The sequence below is a fragment of the Erinaceus europaeus genome, chromosome 3, assembly GCF_950295315.1.
Source record: "Erinaceus europaeus chromosome 3, mEriEur2.1, whole genome shotgun sequence".
In the NCBI taxonomy this organism is placed as follows: domain Eukaryota; kingdom Metazoa; phylum Chordata; class Mammalia; order Eulipotyphla; family Erinaceidae; genus Erinaceus; species Erinaceus europaeus.
The window spans coordinates 151977964-152004599 of record NC_080164.1 but is presented as its reverse complement, the minus strand read 5'-3'; the positions used below and the strand labels follow the sequence as shown (position 1 = coordinate 152004599).

Sequence of the window (26636 nt, the reverse complement as noted above, 5' to 3'; positions counted from 1 at the left end):
CAACAATAATTTTCATATTTCTATAAGCTCCTTTCTTGAGTTATTCAGGTTATCATAGTCACTTCTTTCATGGTTTCTTCTCTTATTGAACTGTTTCAGATACAAAGTAGAGTTTTTCTACTGTAGATAGTGAACCAGAACTTGTGAGCTCTATACCCGATAATATAGTAAGAAAGACTTGCATGTCTTTAAAACATATAGTGTGGGAAAAGCATATACAGACACACCTCAGAGATATTTTGGGTTCCCACTGAAATAAAGTAAATAGTAAAATAAAGCAAGTCACATGAACTTTTGGTTGCCCAGAGCATATAAAAAGCTATGTTTACACTACGCTGTAGCCTATTATGTGTGCTACAGACTTATATCTAAAGAACTGTGTGCAGACCTTAAGTAGCACATAGCTAGGAACTGCTAACCATGAACTGAGTCTTTAAAAAGTCAGATGATCCTTTTGCTGTTGGAGGGTGCTATAAAAATGCAGCCTCACAGATTACATTAAAGTAATTAACACATGGGTGCAAATTCTCAACTCCCTGTTATAGCATATTGAGCTCCTAATGTAGAAGGAATGAACAAACAAGTAATCAGTTGTCCCACCCCACTGATGAAATAACTATTATTTTCTCCACTGATCTCTAATTCCTACTATATGTTATTTTGTGTAGTTATTTTAGGTTGCTTCTTCTTTTTCATTGTTCTGTTTATTTAACCCACTGCTTAATAAGAATGTCTCTCAGGACAAAAAATATGCATGTTTTGTCATTAAAATGAAGCTCATTAAGGTATGCCAACATTAATGTTGTCACGAACTATCCTACTTTATGGACCTCTGGGTAAAATATTAACAGTCATGCTGTCAGACATAACTTACATTTAACTTTGATTTGTTGCCATATTACACTTACCTTCTGTAGCAAACTGCTCTAAATGTTTTAGAGTAATTTCTTTGTATTTTGAAGACTCTGCCAGTCGATCATAAATGACAGTGTCCTAAAGCAAAGATAAAACACAAAGTACTTAACTGAGCAATTTGAGTTTCATCAAGTAGATGTTGGCAACACTGTTAGCAGCAGGTCAGAACAAAATAAACAGTTATAGCATTGCTCTTAATATTATGTATTTATTTGGATAGAAATAAATAAACAGAAAAGGACAGGGGAGATAAAGAAGGAGAAAGAGGGACATCTGCAACACTGGTTCACTGCTCATGAAGTCTCCCCCCTTGCAGGTGGAGACTGGGGGTTTGACTGGAGTCCTTGTGCAGTTATGTGTGCCCTCAACAAGATTTTAAAGCACAAAATAATCTCTCCCCTAATACCCTTTGCAGAATGATATTAAGAAGTAGAAGTTTTAGTCCTGTATTTTCAACTTTCCTTTTTTCTTTCTTTCTTTCTATTTTTAATTTATTTATAAAATGGAAATACTGACAGGACCATACGATAAGTGGAGTACAATACCTACCACCAGAGCTCCGTATCCCATCCCCTCCCCTGATAGCTTTCTTTTTCTTTAACCCTGTGGGAGTATGGACACAGGGTCACCATGGGGTGCAGAAAGTGGAAGGTCTGGCTTCTGTAATTGCTTCCCTGCTGAACATGGGCGTTGACAGGTCGATCCATACTCCCATCCTGTCTCTTTCTTTCCCTAGCGGGGCAGGACTTTGAGGAAGCAGAGCTCCAGGACACATTGTTGGGGTTGTCTGTCCAGGAAAGTCTGGTTGGCATCATGGTAGCATCTGGAACTTGGTAGCATCAGGCAAGACTGAGGCCTTCTCTTTCTTTTTTTGTCTCCAGGGTTATTGCTGGGGCTCAGTGCCGGCACTGTGAATCCACTGCTTCTGGAAGCCATTTTTTCCCATTTTTTATAGGATAAGACAGAGAGAAGTTGAGACAGATGGGGAAGACAGAGAGCGGTAGAGAAAAATAGACACCTGCAGACCTGCTTCAATGCTTGTAAAGCGACTCCCTTGCAGGTGGGGAGCCAGGGGCTTGAACCAGGGTCCTTGCACTTTGTACTATGTGCACTTAACCTAATGTGCTACCACCTGGCCCCCTATTTTCACATTTCTTTTTGAGTAAATGTGTGTATTTTTTCCAATGTCCAAAATAGGAATTCTATTAATATTTAATTTAACTCTATATGCTGTGAGATCTCCTTCTACTCTTGAAGGTTTTGTAGAATACTGAAAAATGTTTATATGATTCAGAAATTTGGGATGGGAAATGCTGGACTGAACAATGTCGGAAAATTGTGAGGATGTGGTTGAGCTTGGCAGGGCTTGACCTGAGGAGTGTGTCTTTCCTGTCAGTCTCTCTACCGAGAGGTTGAGCAAGGAGGGACAGGAGTAACCCCAAAGGTGTTCCTCGTCCTATCAGATTCCCTGCCTCACAAAGCACCCCGCATTCCTGATACTATAGCCATTAGATAAAAAGAAAGGGGGAGATGTCAGGAAATTGTTAAGCCAGCTCCCCCTGTATTCCTGATACTATGGCCTATCTATATAATCATTGTTTTGCCTGAAAGATCCCCACCCATTCCATTCCTTTGATCTATCTTTCAAGACCCTCCCTGCCAGGGTATCATTAATCCCACCAGTTAAAACCCTCGCAACAGTTGCTAAGGAAGTTTCTACCTTCACAGTGCCCTTTTGCCTTCCTCCATCCCTTTCCTAACCATTTCCATTTCTGACTTGTCACTTCCGAGTCTGGCCTTTAAAAGCATTGCTCTCTGATCAATAAAGACATTGCATTGCCACTCTGCCACGAGTTCGAGTCATTTCTCCTGCACTGCTGAGTGAGTAGCAGCCCAGGCTGGCTCTGATCAAGTTCTCTCCAACCCAGAGAGTATGTGCTCAGGAAGAGGCACCCCCATGCTAGCCCGGCAGAACAAGGCTTATGAGCTACACTACTTCAAAATGCTATTGTGCATGGTTGGGGCCACAAGGCAGTGATATGCTAAGTGTGCCAATCTCATTCACCATTAAATCTTTTAGGGACTAGGGCATCTTTATAGGCCTGGTGCACACAGAAGAACAAACTCAGGAGTCAGGCGGTAGCACAGCAGGTTAAGCGTAGGTGGCACAAAGTGCAAGGAACTTTGGAACAATAACAACAACAATAACTACAATGATAAAAAAACAACAAGGACAACAAAAGGGAATAAATAAATAAATAAATAAATAAATAAATAAAAGAAGAACAACAAACTAAGAAACCCACTTATATTGTTGATGGGTATAGCTGGGAGAAGTTTGGACAAATCTGGCTTTGCCTGAAACCTGAATATTGCCAACTATAAGAAGTTCATACTCAACTTAATTAGTTTATAAAACTCTGTGATAGCTACCTAATTTTATGAGGTGTAAGAGAATAAACAAAGGCCTTGTGCATCTGTTGACCTGCCTTAACAGTCCAATATTATTTTATATTGAGAGAATGAGACAAGAGACAGAGAGACAACTACTATGATCTTTAAAGCGTCTTTCAGCTGTCTCAGAGGTGGCTCAGTGGACAGAGCTGCATAACTTGCATAACTGAGGTTTTGAATTTGATCCTCAGCACTATATATGCCAGTGGTGCTCTGGTGTCTCTCATTCTCATGGAATAAATGAATAAATGTAACAATAAAGTCCCTTTAAGTTATAACACTATGTGTCACTTATGTTTCTGTATTTTTTTGCCCCTTTATAAATTGCTTGTTTCTTTCGATTTTCCTTGACTTTGGTTTAGTGTTTTAAGAATTTTAGTATTCAGTCTTCATGGTTTTATAAGACCAGGAAAAAATAAATCATTTACCTGCAATTACTTTCTCTGTGGTATTACCTATTTTGGGGTCTCTAGTCTCAGGGCTAACATTTGGAAGCAGACTAATGGGAGTATGATTTAGAACCTTTGAGAGAAAGGGAACTTACTAACCTCAAAACAGATGGGCTATTCCACAGCCCAATTATGAATTATTTTTCATTTATCAGTGGAGGAACAGGAAGGGGGGCAAAGCAAAAGGAAATGATAATTTCCCCTCCTGGTTCTTTTCTGAGAATGAAAGTTAAAACTTATGAACTCTTTTCTTTTGGAGGCTAGTGAAATTTTCAATGAAATGAAAATATGACATTGTTAAGACAGGACATTTAAAAACATTCAAATCATTAAAACAAAATTGATAAGCTAATGAAGTATGGATGATTAAATCCTGCAAAGTGCCCTGGTATTCCAGTGGAAAATGGAAGTTCAAAAGAGCAGAAATTCATTTTATCCCCCCCCTTTTTTTTTCACACTGCCAGGGGGAAATAGTGATCTTCTGCAAGAATCATATATAATGCTTTCAAATGAAACTCACAATATGTCACGTTTATATGTGAAAAAGGTACATACAGCTGTCCATTCACCCAAAGTTTCAATGATCTATTCAGAGGATTATATCAAGTATTTGATAAATTGTTAAGAAGAAAAAAAAAAATTTTACAGGAAGGCATAATAAAGTATCTGCATTTTATATGATCAGATGTAGGGCCTACCAAGTCTACATTTATAGAAAATCTGGGGAGTCAGACGGTAGCGCAGTGGGTTAAGACCACGTGGCACAAAGTGCAAGGACTGGCGTAAGGATCCCAGTTCGAGACCCCGGCTCCCCACCTGCAGGGGAGGGCTTCACAGGCAGTGAAGCAGGTCTATATTTCTCTCTCCCTCTCTGTCTTCCCTTCCTCTCTCCATTTCTCTCTGTCCTATCCAACAACGACTACATCAACAATAACTACAACAATAAAACAACCAGGGCAACAAAAGGGAATAAATAAATAAATATTAAAAAAAAAGAATGAAAAAGAAAATCCTAACTGGACGGTGAGGGGAGATGTTCAGCTTCACTGGGGGGAGGGGTATGCACAGACTTTTGGTGGTGGGAATGGTGTTAATATAAATTAAAAAAAAAAATCCTAACTAGTCTTCGTGACCTGGTGTCCTAGAATTTAGATAAAATGAAATTTTAAAATCATAGTGAGGGGACACTGTTGGAAAGGCAGTGCACATCTGACTATGGTAACAGACACAAAGATTCTAAGACTTTAAGAGAAATAACTTGTCTTATGTGAATTTCAACTGTTTACTTATCCATTTCCTAGCATGAAAGGTGCAGCACTTCTGTCTTCACGATAGTGCCTTGCACATGCAGTAAATGGATAATAAAACACTTGAACACCTGAATATTCACTTGTCTGAAACACCACATGATGTTATACTGCCAAATCATACAAGGACAGTCCAATGAACTAACTGCAAGAGTCAATAAAAAGGAAATAGGTATATTACATAATTATTTATACACTGCAATTTATTCCGAAGTTATCTAGAAAAATCTTTACTAATTAGGCAATTACCATCAAGAGATATGATCTTGCTGTCAAGTTAAACAATAAGGAGTATCTGACCTGCTACAGGGAATTTGAACCCTTTATAAAGGGAATGTTTTCAATAGACAATAATTAGATAGATACATCTGTACTTAATATAGACAATCATTTTCTACACTTATGTGGTCATTAAAATTATCTGTAATTCTTATAAACTTCGAATGTTGAGGTGAATTGCTAAAAAGAACTTATTTCAGATGTGCTCTTATTTTCATGTGGCACAGAATTTTATTTAAGGGCTATTTAGTTTGAAATTTCAGTCGCTTCAACACTCTTTTTTTTCAATGCTCTTAAACCATTAAGGCTATTACATCTATAATTTCTGGTACATACATTTTGGAGAATTTTTATCTTCTTGGCGTGAGATTTCTCATGTGTCAGCTAAGTTCTGCTCTGGTTTTTTCTTCTACACACATCCTAATCTGATGATTTTAAACTCCCACCCTATCCTCAGCAGAGACTAGAAAAAGCTTCCCTCTGCCTCTTCTCATGATTAGAATGTTCACCATTCTTTTTAATTTCAAAGAGGGGAAGCTGGCTACCACCCGAACTTTAAGGAGTGTACTGGTTTTCCCCCATTGCCCCAAAGAAAATTAAATTTAGCCACTGCTCCCTGACTTGGAACCAGGAGCTTCTGGCTTCCAGTCCACTCACTGAAAACTTCAATGTACCACTTGGATTTTTTTTTTTCTCCCTACTTTTGCCTATCAAAATGCTTCTCTTGTTTTTGGGGTTGGCTTTGTCTTTCTGTTTTATCTTTATATAAATTTAGATAGAGGGGATAGAGGGACTAGGTGACAGCTTGCCTAATAAAGTGCACACAATACAGTATGCATAAACCTGGGTTCAAGTCCCTAGTCCCCACCTGCAGGGGGAAGCTTCAGGGGTGGTGGAACAATGCCGGAACTCTCTCTCTCCTTCCTCTTTCCCCTTCCTCTCAATTTCTCTCTCTCAATCCCAAGTGAGATATTGCTCCAGTTTTTGATGACTTGATTTTGAAAGATAGATAGACAGATAGACAGATATAAAGGCCAAATTGCCAAAGTTACCTTCAATGCAGTGGGGTTCAAGCTTGAACCTTGTGTGCATGGCAAGACAGCACACAATCCACTACCATTTTTTTTTTTTTTAACCAGAGCACTGTTCAGCTCTGGTTTAAGGAGGTGCAGGGGATTGACCCTGGGACTTTGGAGCCTCAGGCATGAGAGTCTCTTTGCATAACCATTATGCAATCTACCCTTGTCCGACAGCACACAATCCAACTGATCTATTTTGCTGGTTTTTACTTGACTTTTTGTTACCAAGGTTTTCTGTTGTATTTGTCACTGCTGATAATTCACTCCATCAAACAACAGGTTCCTCAGTCTGTCAAATTTCAATATCTCTTCCTAGACCTTCTGCATTTTATCTTTCGGTTACCTCACTTTCATGCAATACTTTCTTCATAAGAGAACTCATCAATTCCCCGCTTTTGTTCTTAGCCATCCATACCTAGTAATTATTAACTTTATATCTGTATCCTACTTTTTTTTTTTTTTTCCCCTGTGAAATCCATGCACTGCTTACTACCCAGAGGTAGCTTCTAACTTTCTATCTTGGTAAGTGATACCACTTAGTTTACAGTTTGTCAGTTATAAATCTGATAATAATAGTAGATCACCTTTGTCCTTATCATCCACATGCACTGAATGACTAAAAGCTAGCCTCACATTCTACTATTCCCCACCAAACTGTTAGAAGTTTGGGCTCACATATTACAATGCACAAGGACCCAGGTTTGAACCCCATCTGCAGGGGAAAGCTTTGTGAGTAGTGAAGCAGGGCTGCAGGTGTCTCTCTGTCTCTTCCCCTCTCTATCTCTCCCTTCTCTCTCAATTTCTCGCTGTCTCTACCCAATAAATGAAGATTAAAAAAAAATAACAGTATGCTTAGGGTAGAGTCCTGGAGGACAGACATTAGTGTCGTGCACCAGCAGCACCCCTCTCTACCTGACTGCTAAGGCCATAAAATGCAAATGAAAGCACCTGAAGACAAAGGCTGAAGCAAATCCCATCAGGGTCCCATGCATCCCTAGAGGCCACTATAGTCAGAAGGCCTGGGGAACTCTGGGTTCCCTCTCTTCTCTCTCTCTCTCTCTCTCTCTCTCTCTCATATCTGCACTCCCCTAAACCATATTATTTTCTTCTCTTTTCTATCCCCCTGCTTTGCTTCAATAAATGCTCACCTCCCTAAACATGGCTGTTTCTCTTGTTATTCTTCCACATAGATGCCCGTCAATATCCCTACCAGTGTACCTTAGAGGTGACTTCTTGTGTTCCCCTCACAGATGCCCACCTAACCAAGAAACTATTGGACCTTATTCAGCAGTCATACAACTACAAGCAGCTTCGGAAAGGAGCCAATGAGGCCACTAAAACTCTCAACAGAGGCCTCTGAGTTCACTGTGATGGCTGCAGATGTGGAGCTCCTGGAAATAATCCTGCACCTCCCCTTGTGGTGTGAAGACAAGAACGTGCCCTATGTGTTTGTGCACCCCAAGCAGGCTCTAGGACAAGCCTGTGGGGGTCTCCAGGCCTGTCATTGCTTGTTCTGTCACCATCAAAGAAAGCTCCCAGCTGAAGCAGCAGATCCAGTCCATTCAGCAGTCCATTGAAAGCCTCTTAGTCTAACCAGTGACCTCAGCTGTACTTTCCCTCTGACCCTCCCCTCCTGCCAAGATTGTGTATCATATTATCTGTTAGCATGTAGTATTTCCAACTTTCTATTATTATAAAATAGTTACACAGAAAAAAAAAAAGGAAGGACACGAGTTTTGTGTAGTAAAAAAGATATTTCTGAACCACTTCAAGTGGGAGATACTAAAGGCTCTCCATATTTCTTTCTTTCTTTCTTTCTTTTTAATCTTTATTTATTTGAAGATAGAGGCAGTCAGAAATTGAGAGGGAAGGGGGTGATAGAGAGGGAGAGAGACAGAGATATAGCTACAGCACTGCTTCACCACTTGTAAAGCTTTCCCCCTGCAGGTGGGGGCCAGGGGCTCGAACCTGGGTCCTTGTGCACTGTAAAATGTGCGCTCAACCAGGTGCGCCACCACTTGGCCCCTTCCATATTTCTTTAACACTGAATCATCAGTGGGATTTAGATAAGTTTTACAATATACCTTAATTACATAGCTCCTTAACTAGTTTTAAGCCTTTGACAAATCTTGGATCTTAACTTGCTACTTCAAAGGCTAATAGATTAAAAAAAAAAAAGTACAAAGTAATTATTAGGCATCTGAATTAAAGAATTCTAAGACTAAATTCATGAGACATTATGTCATATTTCTACTCTACTAAAGTACTTTAAAACTAAGACTTGCAAAAATTGTACTCCAAGCACTGGGAAGTAGCATAATGGTTATGTAAAAATAATAAGAAGAAAGAAAGAAAGAAAAAGAAAATCTCTCATGCCTAGGTTCTGAGATACCAGGCTGAATTCCTAGCACCACCATAATCCAGCTGAGTAGTGCTCTGCTCTCTTCGTCTCTCTATTATTTAAGAAAAATATATATTAAAATACTTTAAAAAAACCCAAAACATTAAAAAATATTCTTAGCAGAACTTAAGCAATACACTTTAACTTTTTTAAAAGTTAGGTTTTCAAGTTTCATGTAAAAAAAAAAAGTCTGCAAATTATATTTGAAATTGGAGTTCTTATTTCAATAGCATATATGTAGTATATAGCAAATGTATGTATTTGAAATGAGGAAGTTCCAATTTAGTAAGATATCTAATTCATATAGACTAGTTACATGGCAAGGTTAACACAGGAAGGAGAAATAGCAGTTTTTCAAACATAAAAGACCATGGTCAGTAGACTTTTTTTTTTCTGGATATGTAAACATATTTTAATCAGAAATATCAGAATGGCATATTACTACTTGTCTCAATTTAACCTACCAATATGCCAATGCCAACACTCAGAAATTGTTATAATTAAAGCAATACAAGACAAATGGAAATCACCACATAAAGATCTCATAGCAGTTGGGGGTTCCCTCCTCCCGCATTTCTATAGTCTTTAAAAAATTAGGTTCAAAGTGGTATGAATTACCATATTTTTAATAAAATTAAAAAATAGTTTCTGTATTTAATGGTCTCCTAATACATTTATATAACATAAAGCCTCAAACATGTGTAAAATTAAATTATATGAATAACTCAGGCCAAACTTTTCAGGGTACCAAATTTGCCTAGGAGGAATTTCACATTTCACCAGAAGAGGCTGAGCACTTATTATAAAACACTAACAAAAGAGGATGCCAGCAACTCAACACTAAACATCTGTGTTACATTTCCATAGCAGAAGGCTTAGCATATATATTACAAACCATCATAAATCAAAACTCCAAAAGACAAAAATAAAAACTTACAGCTCCTTTGCAGTAAAGTCGTAACTTCCCAGAGGGAGTGCGAACAATCACAGACATTCTTTTTCTAGCACTGGAAAGAGATTCCCCATAATGTGTTACCATACTAAGCATATACACATTAATGTTTGTCATATCTCACTTTTAAATACCTATAATGAAAAATATAAATTTGAACAAATTATGAGCCTTTTCCTTCCACATACACAAACTACCCTCTGGGTACATCTTAAGTTTCTTTCAAAGTTATATTATATGTTTTGAGGCCTTTTGGGTATTATTTGCTGCCTGGAAGGAGTAATTTACAAAATGGCTTCCCAGAAATCTGTGAGAGTCAATACCCATCAAGGTAGAGAAGAGTTCTGGTTCAACGTTTTTAGATTAAATACAAAATTTTAGTCACAATTTTTAAGATAAATTGTTACAGCTTTTACTAAAAACAAATAATAATCAATTTTAATTACATACCCAATCACAAACATGGGCAAATACTAGCACATTAAAAATAGACTTATGTTTTCACAACTACTGTTTTTCAATGATTATGAGCAAACCACTCGCATGTAGAAAACCTGAATTTATATTACAGAGCTAAAGTAATGGATATACTTAAACATTGAGCTTATAGTATCAATAACTGAAGTAAAGGCAGAGGAGACAGGATAATGATGATGAAAAAGATTTTCATGCCTGAGGCTCTGAAGTCCTGGGTTCACTCTTCTCTACCACCAGAAGCCAGAGCTGAGCCATACTTTGTTCTCTCTGAATCTCTCTCTTATTAAAATAAAAATAAACAATATATATATGTGTGTGTGTGTGTGTGTGTGAAGTAAAAACTGCTAGTCAAACATATAACATCTTTGTATTAGCAAGAGATTGCAAGCTAACACTGAACAGAAGTGTTACATATACAGGACAGGTTTCATTCAGAACCAAGTATGGATGAGAAAATGATGAGGAAAAGAAACTTCTCAAGGATCTGTGTCTATTTGTTTTATCTTATAATGTTCTGCAGCTAAAAAATGAAGGAGAGTGCAACAACAATAGTACTAAGTCTTTCGTCCTATCATGCAATCAGGAGTTCCCCTTGAGAGATATTCAAAAATATTTAGTCTTTTTATTAATCCCCCTATTAAATCATTTTATTACTGTTTCTGATCACAATTCTTGTACTTTAAAATTTATTGAGCTGAGCTTTATGGAATGACGTCTGTACATCTCAGCTCCTTCTTGGTTTATAACTTAAACTTCAGTTTGTTTAATATGGCCTGTAATTCATAAACTTTCTTCTCAGTTCTCCTGGAAAAACATCCAAATCCTGGGTGAATGAGAACACTTTTTGTGGTATATCTGAATTAACAGACATTGTTGAGAAAAGTCACCCAGTAACAAGGTGCAGTAAATACATGATACCAGTATCTACTGGGTTCTCCTGGCTGCCAAGAAATCTACTACATTCCTTTAAGGATCCTGCTCTCCTACTCTATCCGGGACTAAGAATACCTTTTCCATCTTCCAAGTCTCTTCTGCACACTCATCACTCTAGACCCTCTGACGTTTTGCACTATACCTTGGCAAAAGCCTCACACAAGAGATTTCCATTATTTCAACCATTTATCACAGGTACACCATTCTCTCTCTTTTTTTTTTCCTGATAAAGTAGAGGGCACTTTTTCCTTCCAGCTAGAGTCCCTCCTTCTTATGTGTTATTCCTCTCATTCCTCTTTCTTAGTAGCTTCACCACTAAAGCTAAGGTACTCTCCCATTACTGCATCATCTTCTAGAATAGACCTTCTCATCATCAGTACTCAATATACTGTAGTCTTAAGAAACTTAACCCCAACAACCATCCTACTATTGTTCCTCATCTTCCAACTTCCTATTTCCTCTCATAGTTCAATTTCTCAAAACAATTGCTATGCATATGGTTTTCACTAATCTTCCCTTCTTACCCAGCCATTTCCGTTTCATTTCTTTCCTCACTGTTCCACTGAATGACTAAATTCAACAAATACTTTTCAACCTTTATCTTACCCAACCTTGCAGCAGTCTCTAGTACAAATGACTGCTTTCCCCTTGAAGTCCTCTTTTCTAGGGTCTTTGCTTTTATTCTGTATTTATCCTCTATTGCTTTAATCACAAAGCAGTCTTTTAGTCTCTTTCTCTCTTATTTTTGTAATAAACTCTTAGCTCAGTCCTAGGCCTTTCCTGCTTCTTTCACTCAGCAGTTTATAACCAGGAGACCTAATTCCTTGCCAAGGTTTTTCTTTGATGTTCCAGATCTTTAGCCCAGTTAACTACCAGGCAGTTTCATTTTTATATCTAAAAATAAAGAATTGTACAGAACTTTGGAGGTGGGTGTGCTGTGGCACTATATCCCAGTGACCTTATAATCTTATAAGCAACTATTAAATCACTAATTAATTTTTTAATTCAACAATTGTGAACATCTTACCCTCTACATTTTTAAAAAAATTTCTACATCTTACATCCTGATAAGGATTGGGAAAAAGTCACTTTGACATAAAAAATAAATAATAAATAAATAAAAAGATTGGGGCTACATTTTGGGATCCTTTAGTATTGTCATGCAACTTCTTGTGCATTTCCCCTTGAGCCTTTTAGTGCACATATGTGTAAATGGTACCTATATTCATGCAACTGCTGATGCCAGAGATCCTTCTTGCTCTCTCCTTATTTTCTCCTTTCACATCCAATCATCTAACCCATAGCCCCCTGACATATCCCCCCAAAGTATCTGGAGTCCATCAAGTTTCCACTACCCTCACCCTATTCTAAACCACTAATCTCTTTCACAGAGACCATTTTAATGCCATCATATTTGCTTTTTTCACTTTCATCCTTAAGCTTGCCCCATGACAACATCCAAATGGAGTTGAAACTCCTACTTGCTTTAACTCTTAGCATTTTATCACTTCATACAGAACTTTCTAAATGTGTGTCAATAAGCAAATATATCCCAAATCTAATAGATATGCTACTTCTAATAAATAGAACTAAAACAGGCTTGGGAAAAACAGCCACTTTGATATAAAAAAAAAATATATGGGCTACATTTTTGGAAAACTATTACAGTTAGTCATCCAACTTGTTCTTATGTATTTTCCCTTTAGCCTTTCAGCGCATATAAGTAAAGAAAACAGCATTTAAATAATAAATAAATTAGACAGGCTCCCATACTTTGATGTTAACCATCGACATGTGGTTACTCTCAACCAGGATAGCAATCAAAGCTGGTATTAAAAAAAAGGAAATGCCTCTTCTAGTCAGTGTAAAAGCTTGGCATATGTGAGAGAGTGTTCAAGAGAAAATCTAGACACTTATTTTCTTGATACAGCATTCCTTTGCTGTAGGATGGAATAATGTTATAAAAATGAAGATAAAATCTTTGAAAGACTCTTCTATCTATAACAGAGGTCCATTTACCCACCCCACCCCCACCTCCAATATAGGTTAGTCGGAAAGTTACATAGTAATGTAGGAATAAAGCACTCCAAATTAATAAGACATCATTGACTGCAGTGGAAAGCCACAATTGTTTAGCCTTAAGAAATAAAACAAGTGTGGTCCAGGAGGTGGTGCAGTGATAAAGCTTTGGACTCTCAAGCATGAGGTCCGGAGTTCGATCCCTGGAACCACATGTGCCAGCGTGATGTCAGGTTCTTTCTCCTCCTATCTTTCTCATAAATAAATAAATCTTTAAAATAAAAAGAGAATGATGTCATACATTTAAAAAAGAAAGAAAGAAAGTATACACATTATAGTGCACAAGGACCAAGGTTCAAGCCCCTGGTCCCCACCCTCCAGGGGAAAGCTTCATATTCCTCCATGAGGATAATTTCTGGAACCATCCGTTCCACCCCGGTTCCATGGCTGCCAGTTCTTAGCAACATCGCCCCGCCAGATATTCGTCGGGATGCAGCATCATCTAAGTTCATTTCCCACGTCTACGCTCGACCGGACCTGCCAATATACGCGGATATCTTCGCCCACCCTGTCCAATGCTTGACGTCTCGTCACCCAATCTGGTCCCCTACGCCTACACTGAACTTCCCTGTTCCAGTCTCTTGGAAACAGAGCTGGCAGTCAGCTGAGGTAAAGAACAAACACCTCATCACAGACCCCTGCAAGCGTCCACCCGGCTTTGACCTAGCACGTTATGATTGGGCCCTCCTCAATCGCTATCCAACAGGCCATGGCCAGTGCGCCGCTATGTTCCGTCGCTGGGGAGCCAGAGACGACCCAAACTGCCCCTGCGGCTACAGACAGACTATGACCCACATAGTCAACGACTGCCACCTCTCCAGATTCAAAGGAGGTCTCGAAACTTTACATCAGGCTCAACCTGACGCTGTTGACTGGCTACGGAAGAAGGGCAAACACTAGAAGAAGAAGAAGGTGAAGCAGGGCTGGAGGTATCTCTCTCTTTCCCTCTCTATCACCCTCTCCCATCTCACTTTCTCTATTCAATAATAAATGAATAAATAAAAGAAATAAAACAAAGTAGATAATCATTTCATTTTCCGATCTTTTCTATTAGATGAAAGCAGGGTTTATACCTAATAGAGAGATGACTGGTTTATAAAACCCCAAGTCCTATCAGTTGTAATGATCTCTAGATCACTACTACCCATGACTCATGGTCATATTCCCTTACTACTGTTCTTCTTCTTCTAGCGTTTGCCCCTTACTACTGTGATGTACTTTATCAGGGCCAACATGCTAATTCACCTGGTAACAGTCCTGGCTGCCATGCATGTAACCCAGATTTGAGTCCAGCACCCACCACACTTTTCTGCTGCAGTGTCTTCCCTCCTCTCTGTCCCTGTCTCTTTCTATCTGAAAAAACTCAACCCAGATCAATGAAGTCCAAGTGATTGAGCAAAAAGAAAATCAAAATGCTTCTAAGAGTCATGTTTTGCCTTATTTCGAAGAAAGCTGCTATATTATTTGTCTTTTTGTCTGCAGATATGGTAAGTAAAAATGCTAGGTTATCACAAAAGATTATAATTTTAATATTTTTGTTTTAAAAATATGGTTTAAAGCATACTTTTAATTTCCTTAAAAGGGAAAAATCAAGATGGATAGGAAAATATCTCATTTAGATAAGTCACAGAGGAGCTGATTTACCTGGTGAATTCCAGAACATTGAGCAATTCATACTGTTCTTCCTGCCCGAGCTATAAAGAAATGGAATGCATGGTTACATAAAGTTGGACTTCTTGGAAATCAATCTTAGCCATAAAGTTTTAATGTTAAGAAATGTCAACAAATACTGCCAGAGATGCAGGTCTCAGTACAAAAGCAAGCCAGAGCTAGAAGAATGGAAGACTTCAAGAGGGATGTCTTAAGGAAGTTAACTGCTAATAGGCAGATTATGCGGTGTGGCTGTACTGAAATCATACTGAAAAGTATGATAAGAAACAGGAAGTAATTAGTGACAGGTAGAAAGAAAACTTAGTAATAAAAAAGATAAGGTATTTATCAACAGGAAATTGAGAAATGTTTTATTACTAAGAAGTAATTTTGTGTCGGAAAATAAAAATTAAAAATACTTAATAGATTCATCTATGAATCTTGTTAGAGAAATAGCAAGTAGATTCTAAAAGTGACTTTGATGTATACAATTTATATACAATAAAAGATACATATAAATACACCAATAAAATACATAATTCAGTGAAAATACCTTTTTTTGCCTCCAGCATTATTGCTGGTCGCACAGTGCGAACCCTCCTCCCCCCACAGGTGGGGACTCTAACAAGGATCCCTGAGCAGGTCCTTGTGCTCTTAACCTAGTGCACTAGTTGCCTGGCTCCCCCCACCCCGAAAATTCTCTAGTTTAATAAAGGTACACTCTGGATAACCATTGCTCCAACCAAGATGTAGAAAATTTTCATCATCCCATAAATGCATTGTATTCTTTAGTTTCTTAGTAAACTTGAGACAAATCATGGTTCTGAATTCCATCATCACTAGTCTTTTGTCTGATCTTGAGCTGCATATAAATGAAATGAAAAAGCAAATATTTCTTCATGCCTAGCATTTTTTTCTCCCCCTTCTGTTGAGGAATCAGCAATTCATTACTTTTCACTATTTACATATTCCAGTATGATGGAGCATCACACATGACAATTTTATATCCATTCTCTTATTGAGAGGTGTTTGGTTTGTTACCAGATTTTGGGTACTATGAATAAAGTTTCTGTAGACATTCTAACTAGACTTCTCTTTGTGAGCACAAGCTTTTATTTCTCCTGGATGATTATAAATACAATTTCTAGATTAGGTATATGGTTACCTGACTAGAAAGATCTGATAGGTTTTCCTGTCTAATATTTCACATATATACTAGCAATATACAACTGCTCTGTTTGCTTTACATTCTCATTAATAGCTGGTACTGTCAATGTATTTAATCCAAGTCTTTTTGGCAATTAGTATCTTTCATGACTTCACTGTCTATTTTCTGATGAGGAATGATGTTTTCATATGTGCTCATTTGTAATTCATACAGTTTCTTTAGTGAAATGTAATGTTTTTTCATCATTTACAATTTGAGTCTAAAATCTGTTTAATCAAAAATTAATATAATAACACTGGGGAAGGATGACAATTCAATAGAGGTAAATTCTCATTTAGAATAAATGAATAGTAAGTCAGTGAATTCAAAGATTTGAAACATATTACATTAAGACTTTGTTTTCAAAAATACAAGATCTTAAATGGTTGAAAAAACAGCTGAAAAGAGAGAAAGTAGTTACTTTGAGTGAAATTGAGTAGGAAGCCTCTACTTTACTATGAGCCTTTTGGTAGTATTTATAATTTATTTAGAAGCTATGCATATGTGCTGCTCTGAAAAGAAACAAGTTTTAAAGGCCACAGAAATTAAAATTAACTAACTTACTGAATCAATAATTACTGAGTCAGGTGTTCTTCCAGTGAAGACAAAATTCAATTGCTTGGCTGCTCGGACCAGTGCTCCCTCATCTGTTTTAGAAAGACAGGTAAAAGTATACACATGGTGAAAAAAATTATCCTCAATACAAGAGAAATACACAACTATGAAAATAATTTTTCCTGTTTCATTTTAAGAGAACTAAATTTGTAATTTCTTACTAAAATTTATTTAAAATTATATGATAATGTCATAGAAATGTGATGAATAATCTTGCAGACCTGAGGCATGTGTGGATCTGAGAGTTAGATTACTATAGAAAATGTCTCACTGTTAATCATACCTAAGCATAATTTAAATTCACTCTTGTTCTAGCATATTCTATAGACTAACCTTCTCAAAATGAGTGGCACAGAACTCTTATGGTTGATGCTTTTCTTGCAATTTTTTTTTTTTTAACCAGAGCTAGCTCTGGCTTATGGTGGTGCTGTGGATTGAACTTGGGATATCTGAGTCTCATGCACTAAAGTCTTTTGCATAATCATTATGCTAGCTCCCAGCCCTCCCACTAAAATGACAAATGTACAATTCTAGAAGAATTAATATGAACTTTTCTAGTATTAAATTTTTAAATCTAAAAACACTGTTTTGCATGTGGAAATTAAATTTGTTTTACTATTTAGTGTAAATCAATGTAAATAAATTGGTGTTTTATTTTATTGTATGCTATTATTTTCATTGCCATGTTATGTCTTCTTGACGATGAGCATAGTGTGTGGGATGAGACAACATTAACATAGTTTCTACTATAACATTGAGATGTATCATTATTTCTGTTTTTTATGAATTTGGTATGTTCTGTAAGTTTAGTGGTTAGGGAAATACTGAGCTGGTAGAGCAGACTTGCATGTCTAAGGTTCCTGGTTTGATCCCTGGTGCTACATGCACAGAGCACTGTTCTGGATTCAATCTCTCCCTCTCCCTCTTTTTCACACACACACATGCACACGCACATGCACACACACAAACCTCTTTCTCTACCTCATATACTATAAATAATCTTTGAAAACAAAATATAGCTTAAAACACAACAGAGATATCCAAAGAATGTGGCTTCTTTTCCAAAACCTTACAATCATTAAATTGACTATTCAACCAATTTCCCATTGAAAACAGGTATTAAATAGGATTAACCTCACTAGCTGAGCTGATGATTTGTACACAAGAAGCCTCAGGTTCAGATTTGAGGGGTTCTCTGGTCTCTCTCTCTGTAGGGAACACATATAAATAATTTATTCTTAATCACTATCCAATGTGTCACTCCCAGACATATTCTTAGTCATTTATAAGGGAAAACATAATATGTGCAAATAGAATAGTCCCCTCCTTTCTTTCATCTAGTATAATTATGTGAATTTTGTTGATCAAATTTCCATGTAATTGTACCATAGCTCCAAATTACATATACAAAGATATACATTTTAACACATACCTAATTCTAAAAGAAATCTATTAATTTTCTAATATTTCACATATTTTTCAAAACATTTTTGAGACAATTTCAGAAAAACTTTCCATAAAAAATCAGTAATAATAGCTTCACTTGTACCTGGAGATGCTGCTTGATAAATGATCTTATCACCTTCTCGTTCTGGTACTGCTGTGTGACAAACTGCCATCATTGTAAGAAATTCACATATTATAGGTGCAGTTGGCTACAAGAAATAAATATATATTTTAATCTTTTCAATTTAAATAATTCAACACTAATGATAGTGATATTATTTCATGCCTATAAAGAGTATATGTAGCAGTTTGGGTATCACATATAAGTAGGCAATTTCTCTCAACAAGAAACATTTTTAGCTAAAATTACTGATTGTTAGACACTTTCATTCATTTTAGAAGCATTTATGAGACAGCTTTGCATTGTCAATAGTACAGTGAAAGGTAAATATATCTGATTATGTCCTGTGAGGAGAGGATGAAAAATAACATTTATTTGGTTCTAACTCCTCATCAGATTCAAAATATTTGTGCACCTAATTTCATAGAGTTACTATTTTGGGTTGGGGTGATGATGGCAAGACATTTTTTTTTTGTAATGTTTTTTCCTCTGCTCTCCAAACTATCAGCCTTAACTGGATACATGTTTTACAAAGTAAAAAAAAAAAAAAAATTGATTGGGGCAGGGAGGTGTCACACATTGTGTGCAACATTACCAGGTAATGGGAGTGCAACATTACCATGTGTAAATGCCTGGGTTTAAGTCCTCTGTCTCCATCTGCAGGCTTAAAGCAGTGCTGTGGGTGTTTCTTTTTCTCTCTCCCTCTCTCTATACTACTTCTCAGTTCCTCTGTCTTTATCCAAGAAATAACTATATAAAATATTTAAAAAAAAAAGAATTTGATTGAGAAGTTCCTATAATAATGGGCAGGAAGATGTAATGAGCTCAGCATGCATAGGAAAATCAAATATTTAAAATTAAATATCTACTTATATGACTCCTGATGAAGAGAAATGTTATTCAAATTTATTTTAAAAATGCCCTTATACTCACTCTTGTGCATAAAAAAAAGGAAAAAAAGAAAAAAACAAAGAAAGTGATAGGAAAGGTAAATAACAACATTACTTGAGGTAAAAAAATTTGTCAGACTAAAACAGTAGACAAAACAGACACGGTCCCTGCAGTGTAAATCTTAACCTTGTAGGGAAGACAGAACATAGGTCAACTCCTTAGTATCATACATTTAGAGAATGGATAAAGGTACAGGTGTTACATGACATGAATTAGGCCAGCCTGTGGTTATTCTTAAGACAATGTAATATTCTGATAAAGTCCTAGTCTCACAAACAGCTGAACAGTTTTCCATCAAGCAGGTAACAGAGATACTTTTTATTTTATTTTTTAAATTTTATTACCAGAGTACTGTTCAGCTCTGGCTTATGGTGGAGTGGGGGATTGAACGGGACTTTGGAGTCTCAGGCAGGAGAGTCTCTCTGCATAATGATTACACTATCTCCCCTCACCCAGTTGGTGACTTTTAAGACAGGAACCAGATCAGGAAACTTTGGAAGTAAAGAGAGAACCCAGGTGTTTTAAAGGAGAAAGAGATGGGAGTTGCTTTCCATCTTCACCATTCCAGTTGCCACATGCAATAAGAATTGGAAGGGAGTAAAGATAAAATGAAGAGACTGGTTAGGAGGCTTTAATGGTTATTTACCTGAGGGGTATAGCTTGTCTGGACTGGGGTAGAGAAAAGTGAAAATGAAGCAAAACTGGCATTCAGGTTACATTTTAGAAGTCAGTACTGACAAAATCTTGGTAACAGCATAGAGCAAGAAGTAAAAGGATATTGGTATCTAAAGGTAATTCTTATGCTCCTAGAATAAGATAGGGGACGGTATAACTTACAGGATCTGGTAGCATGAGAGGCAAGAGGAAGTAGACTAGGCCTAGGTTTGGTGGCTCCTCAAGTTAATATTTTGTTGCAGGCTCTCTTAAGAAGAAAGAATACACATCCTAGTGAGCAAATTGCTAGGGCCTTAATGAAGGTAGTAAGCTTATTTGTGCTAGAGAGGGACTATGTTTTGTGAGAATGTTTTCTGAGTTCAAGTTCTTACATATAAAGCTTTATGTGATTTGGAGATACATTTTTAGATTTTGAGATACATTCATTTAAACTCTAGGAGACCTTATCATTTGATGTGACAGAATTTTAATAAGTGTCACTAAATTCTTAAATGGGATTAGAAGATATGTATCTATAGTTAATTACTTGACAAATTTGACACTGGCCTGTAATTAATTCATGTCTATAGAGAATTTTGAAACTGTTTGATTTTGAAATAGTTCTGACATAGTGTGCTGTTTCTTATAAGCAGAACTTTATAATTTAATGTAAAATTTTTTGAGGACCATAGAAATAGCTCACTGTATAAGGAAAGTGTTTTCTTACAAACATGGTCCAGGTTCAAAACCTGGCACCACATGGGGGTATCATGGAAGCACCTGGGGAAGCTCCAGGGTTGTGGTATTTCACCCTCTTACTCTATTTCTATCTGAATGAAAAACTAGGCTGAAAATGGTGAAAACCTGTGGGGCCCAGCTTTGAAAAAAAAAAAAAAAAAGAAATGAATTAGCAGACAAAATGCTGGTTCATGACAATCTTGCCATCAGGGGGTTTTGTTGCTTCTAGTCAACTTTCAAATACATAGAGCAAGACAAGGACAGAGGGAGAGAGGGAAAGACACCACAGAATCCAAGCTTCTCCCAATGTGATGAACTTGGCTTGTGTTCTGAGCAGGCCTGTGGTTTCTCAGGTGAGATAGCTGGCCAGCCCTAGTGATAATCTTAAGACAAAAATTCTTGCTATGAATCATACTGCTCAAGTTAGCAGTAATTACCAGTAATAAAGAATGATACACTTATAAAGATGGAAGACATTTCAGAAAAAATACTCAGTAATTTTCCTTCATTATTGCAGATAATGGTTTTATGCCACTTACATGATTATTTTGGAGGTTTTCCAATAATGATGAATCACTGAATGTTTTTTCATCTCCCAACTGTGAGTTCTGCCTAAAAGAGAGACAAATGGAGTACACTTAGTTGATTTGTATAATAAGCTCATTGATCTATTTGTAACTTTAAAAAATAAATGGTTGTTTCTGCAACTAAATTAAATTAAATAGAATTTTATCTGCATGTTTAAAAAAATTCTATTTAGTCATCATGACTGAATCATAAGATTTTTTTCAAAACATAACAAAGTCATAAAATTATGGCCTGGAAAGAAGTACAGTGGTAGAGGGGAAGACTGGAGGGCTTGAATTCTATCTCTATCATGACTCGATTCACAGGGATGCTCTGGAACTCTCTCTCTCTCTCTTTCTCTAAATAAACCTTTAAAAAAAGTGACAGAATTTTACAGTGCATGAAAAACTGTTGTTCATAGTTCCTTTTCTGAAGGAAAGAAAAATTAGGCAAATGAAATTTTGAACAATAATATTAAAATACTAAAAAGTAAAATACCTAAAACTGAATCTCTTCTTTCATACATTTTTCAAAACTTTCATTTTTTGGAGAATAAAGTCATTATAAGACAATACTGACTCTTTTACTTTCAGTTATTATTTGTAATGACTAGCAGATACTATATAAACTTATTATACTAAGTATATAAAAATATGAACAATTTGTTTATATACTTCAACAACACTAACAACTACATGATATATATGCATATAACCTTTGTTCTGTAAATATAAGAAAAACTCATAAAAGTGAACAGAATGTGTGTGTGTGTGTGTGTGTTGCAGTTATCTTCAGATTAGCAAGCACATTATGTGCCACACATGGATCAAGTAGAGTAGGAATTGTCTCTGGAATCTATCTATTATTAATCTCATGGTCATATATTTAATATTAAATGCTGAGATTTAAAAGAAATAGTAAGGAATATTTAAGTAAGAATTTGACACTCACAGGGTGTGATTTGCAATATTCAGTGTAAGTATATGCATCTAAGCTTTTGTTCATAAAAGAAAATTTCAAGAATGAAATACTGAGGAAAAACTAGTATGTCTAATCCTAAGTAATTATAATCCAGAAAAACCTTCAAGAAAAACTTCTATAGATCAAAAGAGGATTATAAATATATCCAGTACTTAGTTTTATATTTTAAAGTTGGTACTTTGGAAAAAGATGGAGAAAAAAAATTAAAATTTGGAATATTTATAGTAAAACAAATCTTTATTCACATGTAGTAGCTTTCTACATTAATTCTCAAATTTTAACACCTCTGCACTATCTTTCAGTAGTTTGGAATTCCCAAAACACCTCTGGGAGGCAGAATACAGTAAAGATGGAGGGGGAAAGTTCAATAACTTTAAAATAAGAACAGTGAGTAATTATTACCTTTTCTTAAAAATCATCCATTATTTGGAGCTCTATGAACCCCTATAAACAAGCATGCAAGCAATCTGCTAATTTTTTTTCATTAGCTTTACTTTCTTACTTATTTGGTAGATAAACTGAAAAGTCAAAGATTAGTCACAGGAACATCTTATGTAGAGGCCTATATCTTTTTTAAAAGAATTTCAGGCTATGGTGTATTGTATGTACCAAAATAAAAGACTTAGGGTGGGGGTTGGAGAATTCAGGTACTAGTACAGGATGCCAGAGGACCTATTGGGGGTTGCATTGCTGTGTGAAAAAACGAGAAATGTTATGCATAAATATTTATGCATAAAACTATTGTATTTACTGTCAACTGTAAAACATTAATCCCTCAATATATAAATTTTAAAAAAAAGAATTCCAAGTTAAAAGTCTTTATAAGTCAGGAGGTAAGCATTATCAATTCATGAATATTTCTTTCATTTCATTATTCATTTACCATAGTTGATATAACTTTCAGATATATTTATAATCAAATAAACCACAATAAGCAACTGAAATATGTACATGGACTCTGACCCTCTGTTCCTCAGTGATGGTCTCTATACTTCTCCCAGAAACGTGCTTCCTTTATTTTTTTTTTCCCCCGGTATAATTAGATTCTTTTATAAAAACTTTTTTTTGTTATTAATAGTTTGTTACAAGATTGGAAGGATATAATGTTTAGTTCCACACCACACTCACTACCAAAGTTCTGTATCCCCTACTTCTATTAACATGCATGCCCTACCAAGTCAATCCACTCATTTTTTTCATTAGTTTTACTTTCCTACTTACTTGGTAGAGACACTGAAAAGTCAAGGATCAATTAAATAAAATAAATAGAGCTAAAACATTTTTGTATAGAAAAATATTTCAAATAATTGCAAATAGTGTCAAAAGTCAACTGGAAAAATATTTCCAACTCATATGATGAAGGTTAATTTACATAATACAAACATGCATACAAACCAATAAAGAGCAAGAATGTAATATCAGGTTGTTAGCAAAGTTATGACTTTTACCAACCATGAACAAGGGAAGTAAACACATAGTTCATAAAGAAGAAAATATAAGTTACTTTAAATATAAATTTAACCTTACCTCATAGTGAGAGAAAAAAGTATTTAATCAAGTTGACAGAAATAAAGTTTGAATATTCTGTGTTGTTGGGATTATTAAGGAAGATAAAGTACATATAGCTGGTGAGAAAAAAAGTACAACTTCTAAAATTTAAAATGAATATATCCATTGATCTAGTAATCCCGGTTGCAGGAATTCCCACTAGTCATTTGCCTGGTGCAAAATAATGTACATACAAATCCATTCTTTGCAGTACTTACTACTTTAGAAATTTAGAAAGAACTTCAAATTTTACCAGGTATTTGCTTTAATTTCTTTTTGTATAACTACATAACAGAATATCATCTGAATACTGTTTGTGCTCTTTATGGACAAGTCTCAAAGATATACTGTTAAATGAAAAACTGGTATGGAAAAGTATATACAGTATATTTTACTTTTTATAAAAATATTAGAGAAGAAAACAAGCATGTATATATATGGGCTAGGTCTGGAAAAATATACCTGAAACTAGTCACACTGGCTGCCTTAGCAGGGAAATGGAGGGCTCTGGGCTCTAAAAAAGAGAAGGCAAGCAAGGTGTTGGCACCCCAGGTAGAGCTCACATGTTACAATGTGCAAGGACCCAGGTTCATGTCCTTAGTCCCTACCTATGGGGAGGAAAGATTCACAAGTGGCAAAGTCGTGCTGAAGGTGTCTCTCTGTCTCTCCTTTATCTCTCTCTCCCCATGACTTCTCTTTGTCTCTATCAAAATAAAGAAAGTATTTTTTAAAGGGGAGGGAAATCTTTCTCCATATGCTGTATATAATTGTAGCATGTTTAATGTAAAGTTGAAAATTATATCAAATGTAAAATAAAAATGTAAAAACATCCATGCAGATCATGTCACACAGTTATGCACACTACCTGTAAACTAAACATATTACACATGAACTTACATGAAGACAAAGATAGTTTGACTGAAAAGCACTGTTTTCTGAAAGATCTTGCTTTGGAATGGAGTTAATGGTTAAAAATCAAATTTCATTGAGAGATTTAAACATCCATGCAGATCATGTCACACAGTTACGCACACTACCTGTAAACTAAACATATTACACATGAACTTACATGAAGACAAAGATAGTTTGACTGAAAAGCACTGTTTTCTGAAAGATCTTGCTTTGGAATGGAGTTAATGGTTAAAAATCAAATTTCATTGAGAGATTTAATTTTTGGAAATGCATTTCTTATTCATATTTAGGTGCCGTTAAAGTCAAGAATATGAATAAATAACTGAACTTAATAATAATTTTGTTGGGTTTTTGGTTGCGACCCAAGTTATGAGAACTACTTTTCTATGTGGCTCAAAGCATTTCAAAGGAATTAAAAAGTCGAGCTCCAGAACTCATTCTGTGGAGAGGTTGTATCACTGCATTAAATAAACTGCCTGCCAATCAAAGTGACTACTTTGAAGACTAACACTAATTTGAATATGCTAGCTCTCATTATACAGTCACATTTGAAAGAATGCTACATGAGCCTAGTTATAGCAGCAGAATAAATGCTACTCATTCTGTATGTAATTACAGATCACAATGAAATGGGAAAATAAATAAGCCCCCAAAATTGTACTGCCTACTGATGTGACATTCAGAAACCACAATGAGTTACTAAGAACAATAAAAAAATATGACCCTTCTCAAGAATCACAAAGACCATCATGTGCTTTGAAAAAACAAAACTATCAGCTAAAACAATGTGGGGCTATATTAAATATTTAAAAGGTGAAATATGTTCTATAAAACAATTATAAGAGAAAGGTTTAGATGAACTGAAATTAGCTAGCATAGATAGGGAGTGAATCAGTGTGAGGGTTCATGTGCCTTGCTTTGTTTATATATTAAATTTCCTACAAAAGATATCAGAAAAAGACAAAAAGTGGCAGTGGATATAAATGGCTTTAGAAAATAATCACACCTTCAAGGTATAAGAAATACTATTCAACAATTTGTTTGGCTTTGTATGTTAACTCTCTTTTCAGTCACCAGGTTCCAGATGCCATCAGGATGCCGGCCAGACTTCCCTGGATTGAAGACCCCACCAATGTGTCCTGGAGCTCAGCTTCCCCAGAGACCCACCCTACTAGGGAAAGAGAGAGGCAGACTGGGAGTATGGACCGACCAGTCAACGCCCATGTTCAGCGGGGAAGCAATTACAGAAGCCAGACCTTCCACCTTCTGCAACCCTCAATGACCCTGGGTCCATGCTCCCAGAGGGATAGAGAATAGGGAAGCTATCAGGGGAGGGGGTGGGATATGGAGATTGGGCGGTGGGAATTGTGTGGAGTTGTACCCCTCCTACCCTATGGTTTTGTTAATTAATCCTTTCTTAAATAAAAAAATTAAAAAAAAATACTATGAATACTACTCAGCTGTGAAGAACAATGAACCCACCTTCTCTGAGCCATCTTGGATGGAGCAAGAAGGAATTATGTTAAGTGAGCTAAGTCAGAAAGACAAAGATGAGTATGGGATGATACAACTCATAAACAAGAGTTGAGAAAGAGGAATAGAAAGGTAAACTCAAAGCAGGTTTAGACTGAATTTGGAGTAGGGCACCAAAGTGAAAATCTCTGGGTTGAGGGTAAGAGCTGAAGTTCTGCTTCACTAGGGGGAGGATGGGGGGGACGGAGAGGATGGGATGGGACCCAGTCTTTTGGTGATGGGAATGGTGTATGTACTCTCATTAATTTGTAGTCATATAAATCACTATTTAATTAATATGAGAGGAGAAAAATTGATTGTCTCAAACTTTTTAATGCACAGACAATAGACTGAGTCTTTGATACGTTGATTCTCTTAAAAGCTTAGACGAGGGAGAACAAAAGCAACT

The 26636-nt window shown here is 36.2% G+C and overlaps 1 protein-coding gene and 1 pseudogene across 4 annotated transcripts in view; one reads left to right on the top strand and one right to left on the bottom strand.

The window, feature by feature from the left end:
- Window positions 1-26636, bottom strand: part of ATP8A1 (ATPase phospholipid transporting 8A1) — a 274370-nt gene that overhangs the window by 133598 nt on the left and 114136 nt on the right. For all 4 annotated transcript variants that reach the window (XM_016193274.2, XM_007534775.3, XM_007534776.3 and 1 more), the window contains 6 exons: window positions 21247-21319; window positions 18347-18452; window positions 16747-16829; window positions 14970-15019; window positions 9822-9891; window positions 909-993 (listed from right to left, as the gene is read on the bottom strand). In XM_016193274.2, coding sequence (XP_016048760.1) covers window positions 909-993; window positions 9822-9891; window positions 14970-15019; window positions 16747-16829; window positions 18347-18452; window positions 21247-21319 — 467 coding nt within the window. The remainder of the gene's footprint in view (window positions 1-908; window positions 994-9821; window positions 9892-14969; window positions 15020-16746; window positions 16830-18346; window positions 18453-21246; window positions 21320-26636) is intronic.
- LOC107523239 (NHP2-like protein 1) lies at window positions 2241-8118 on the top strand (annotated as a pseudogene).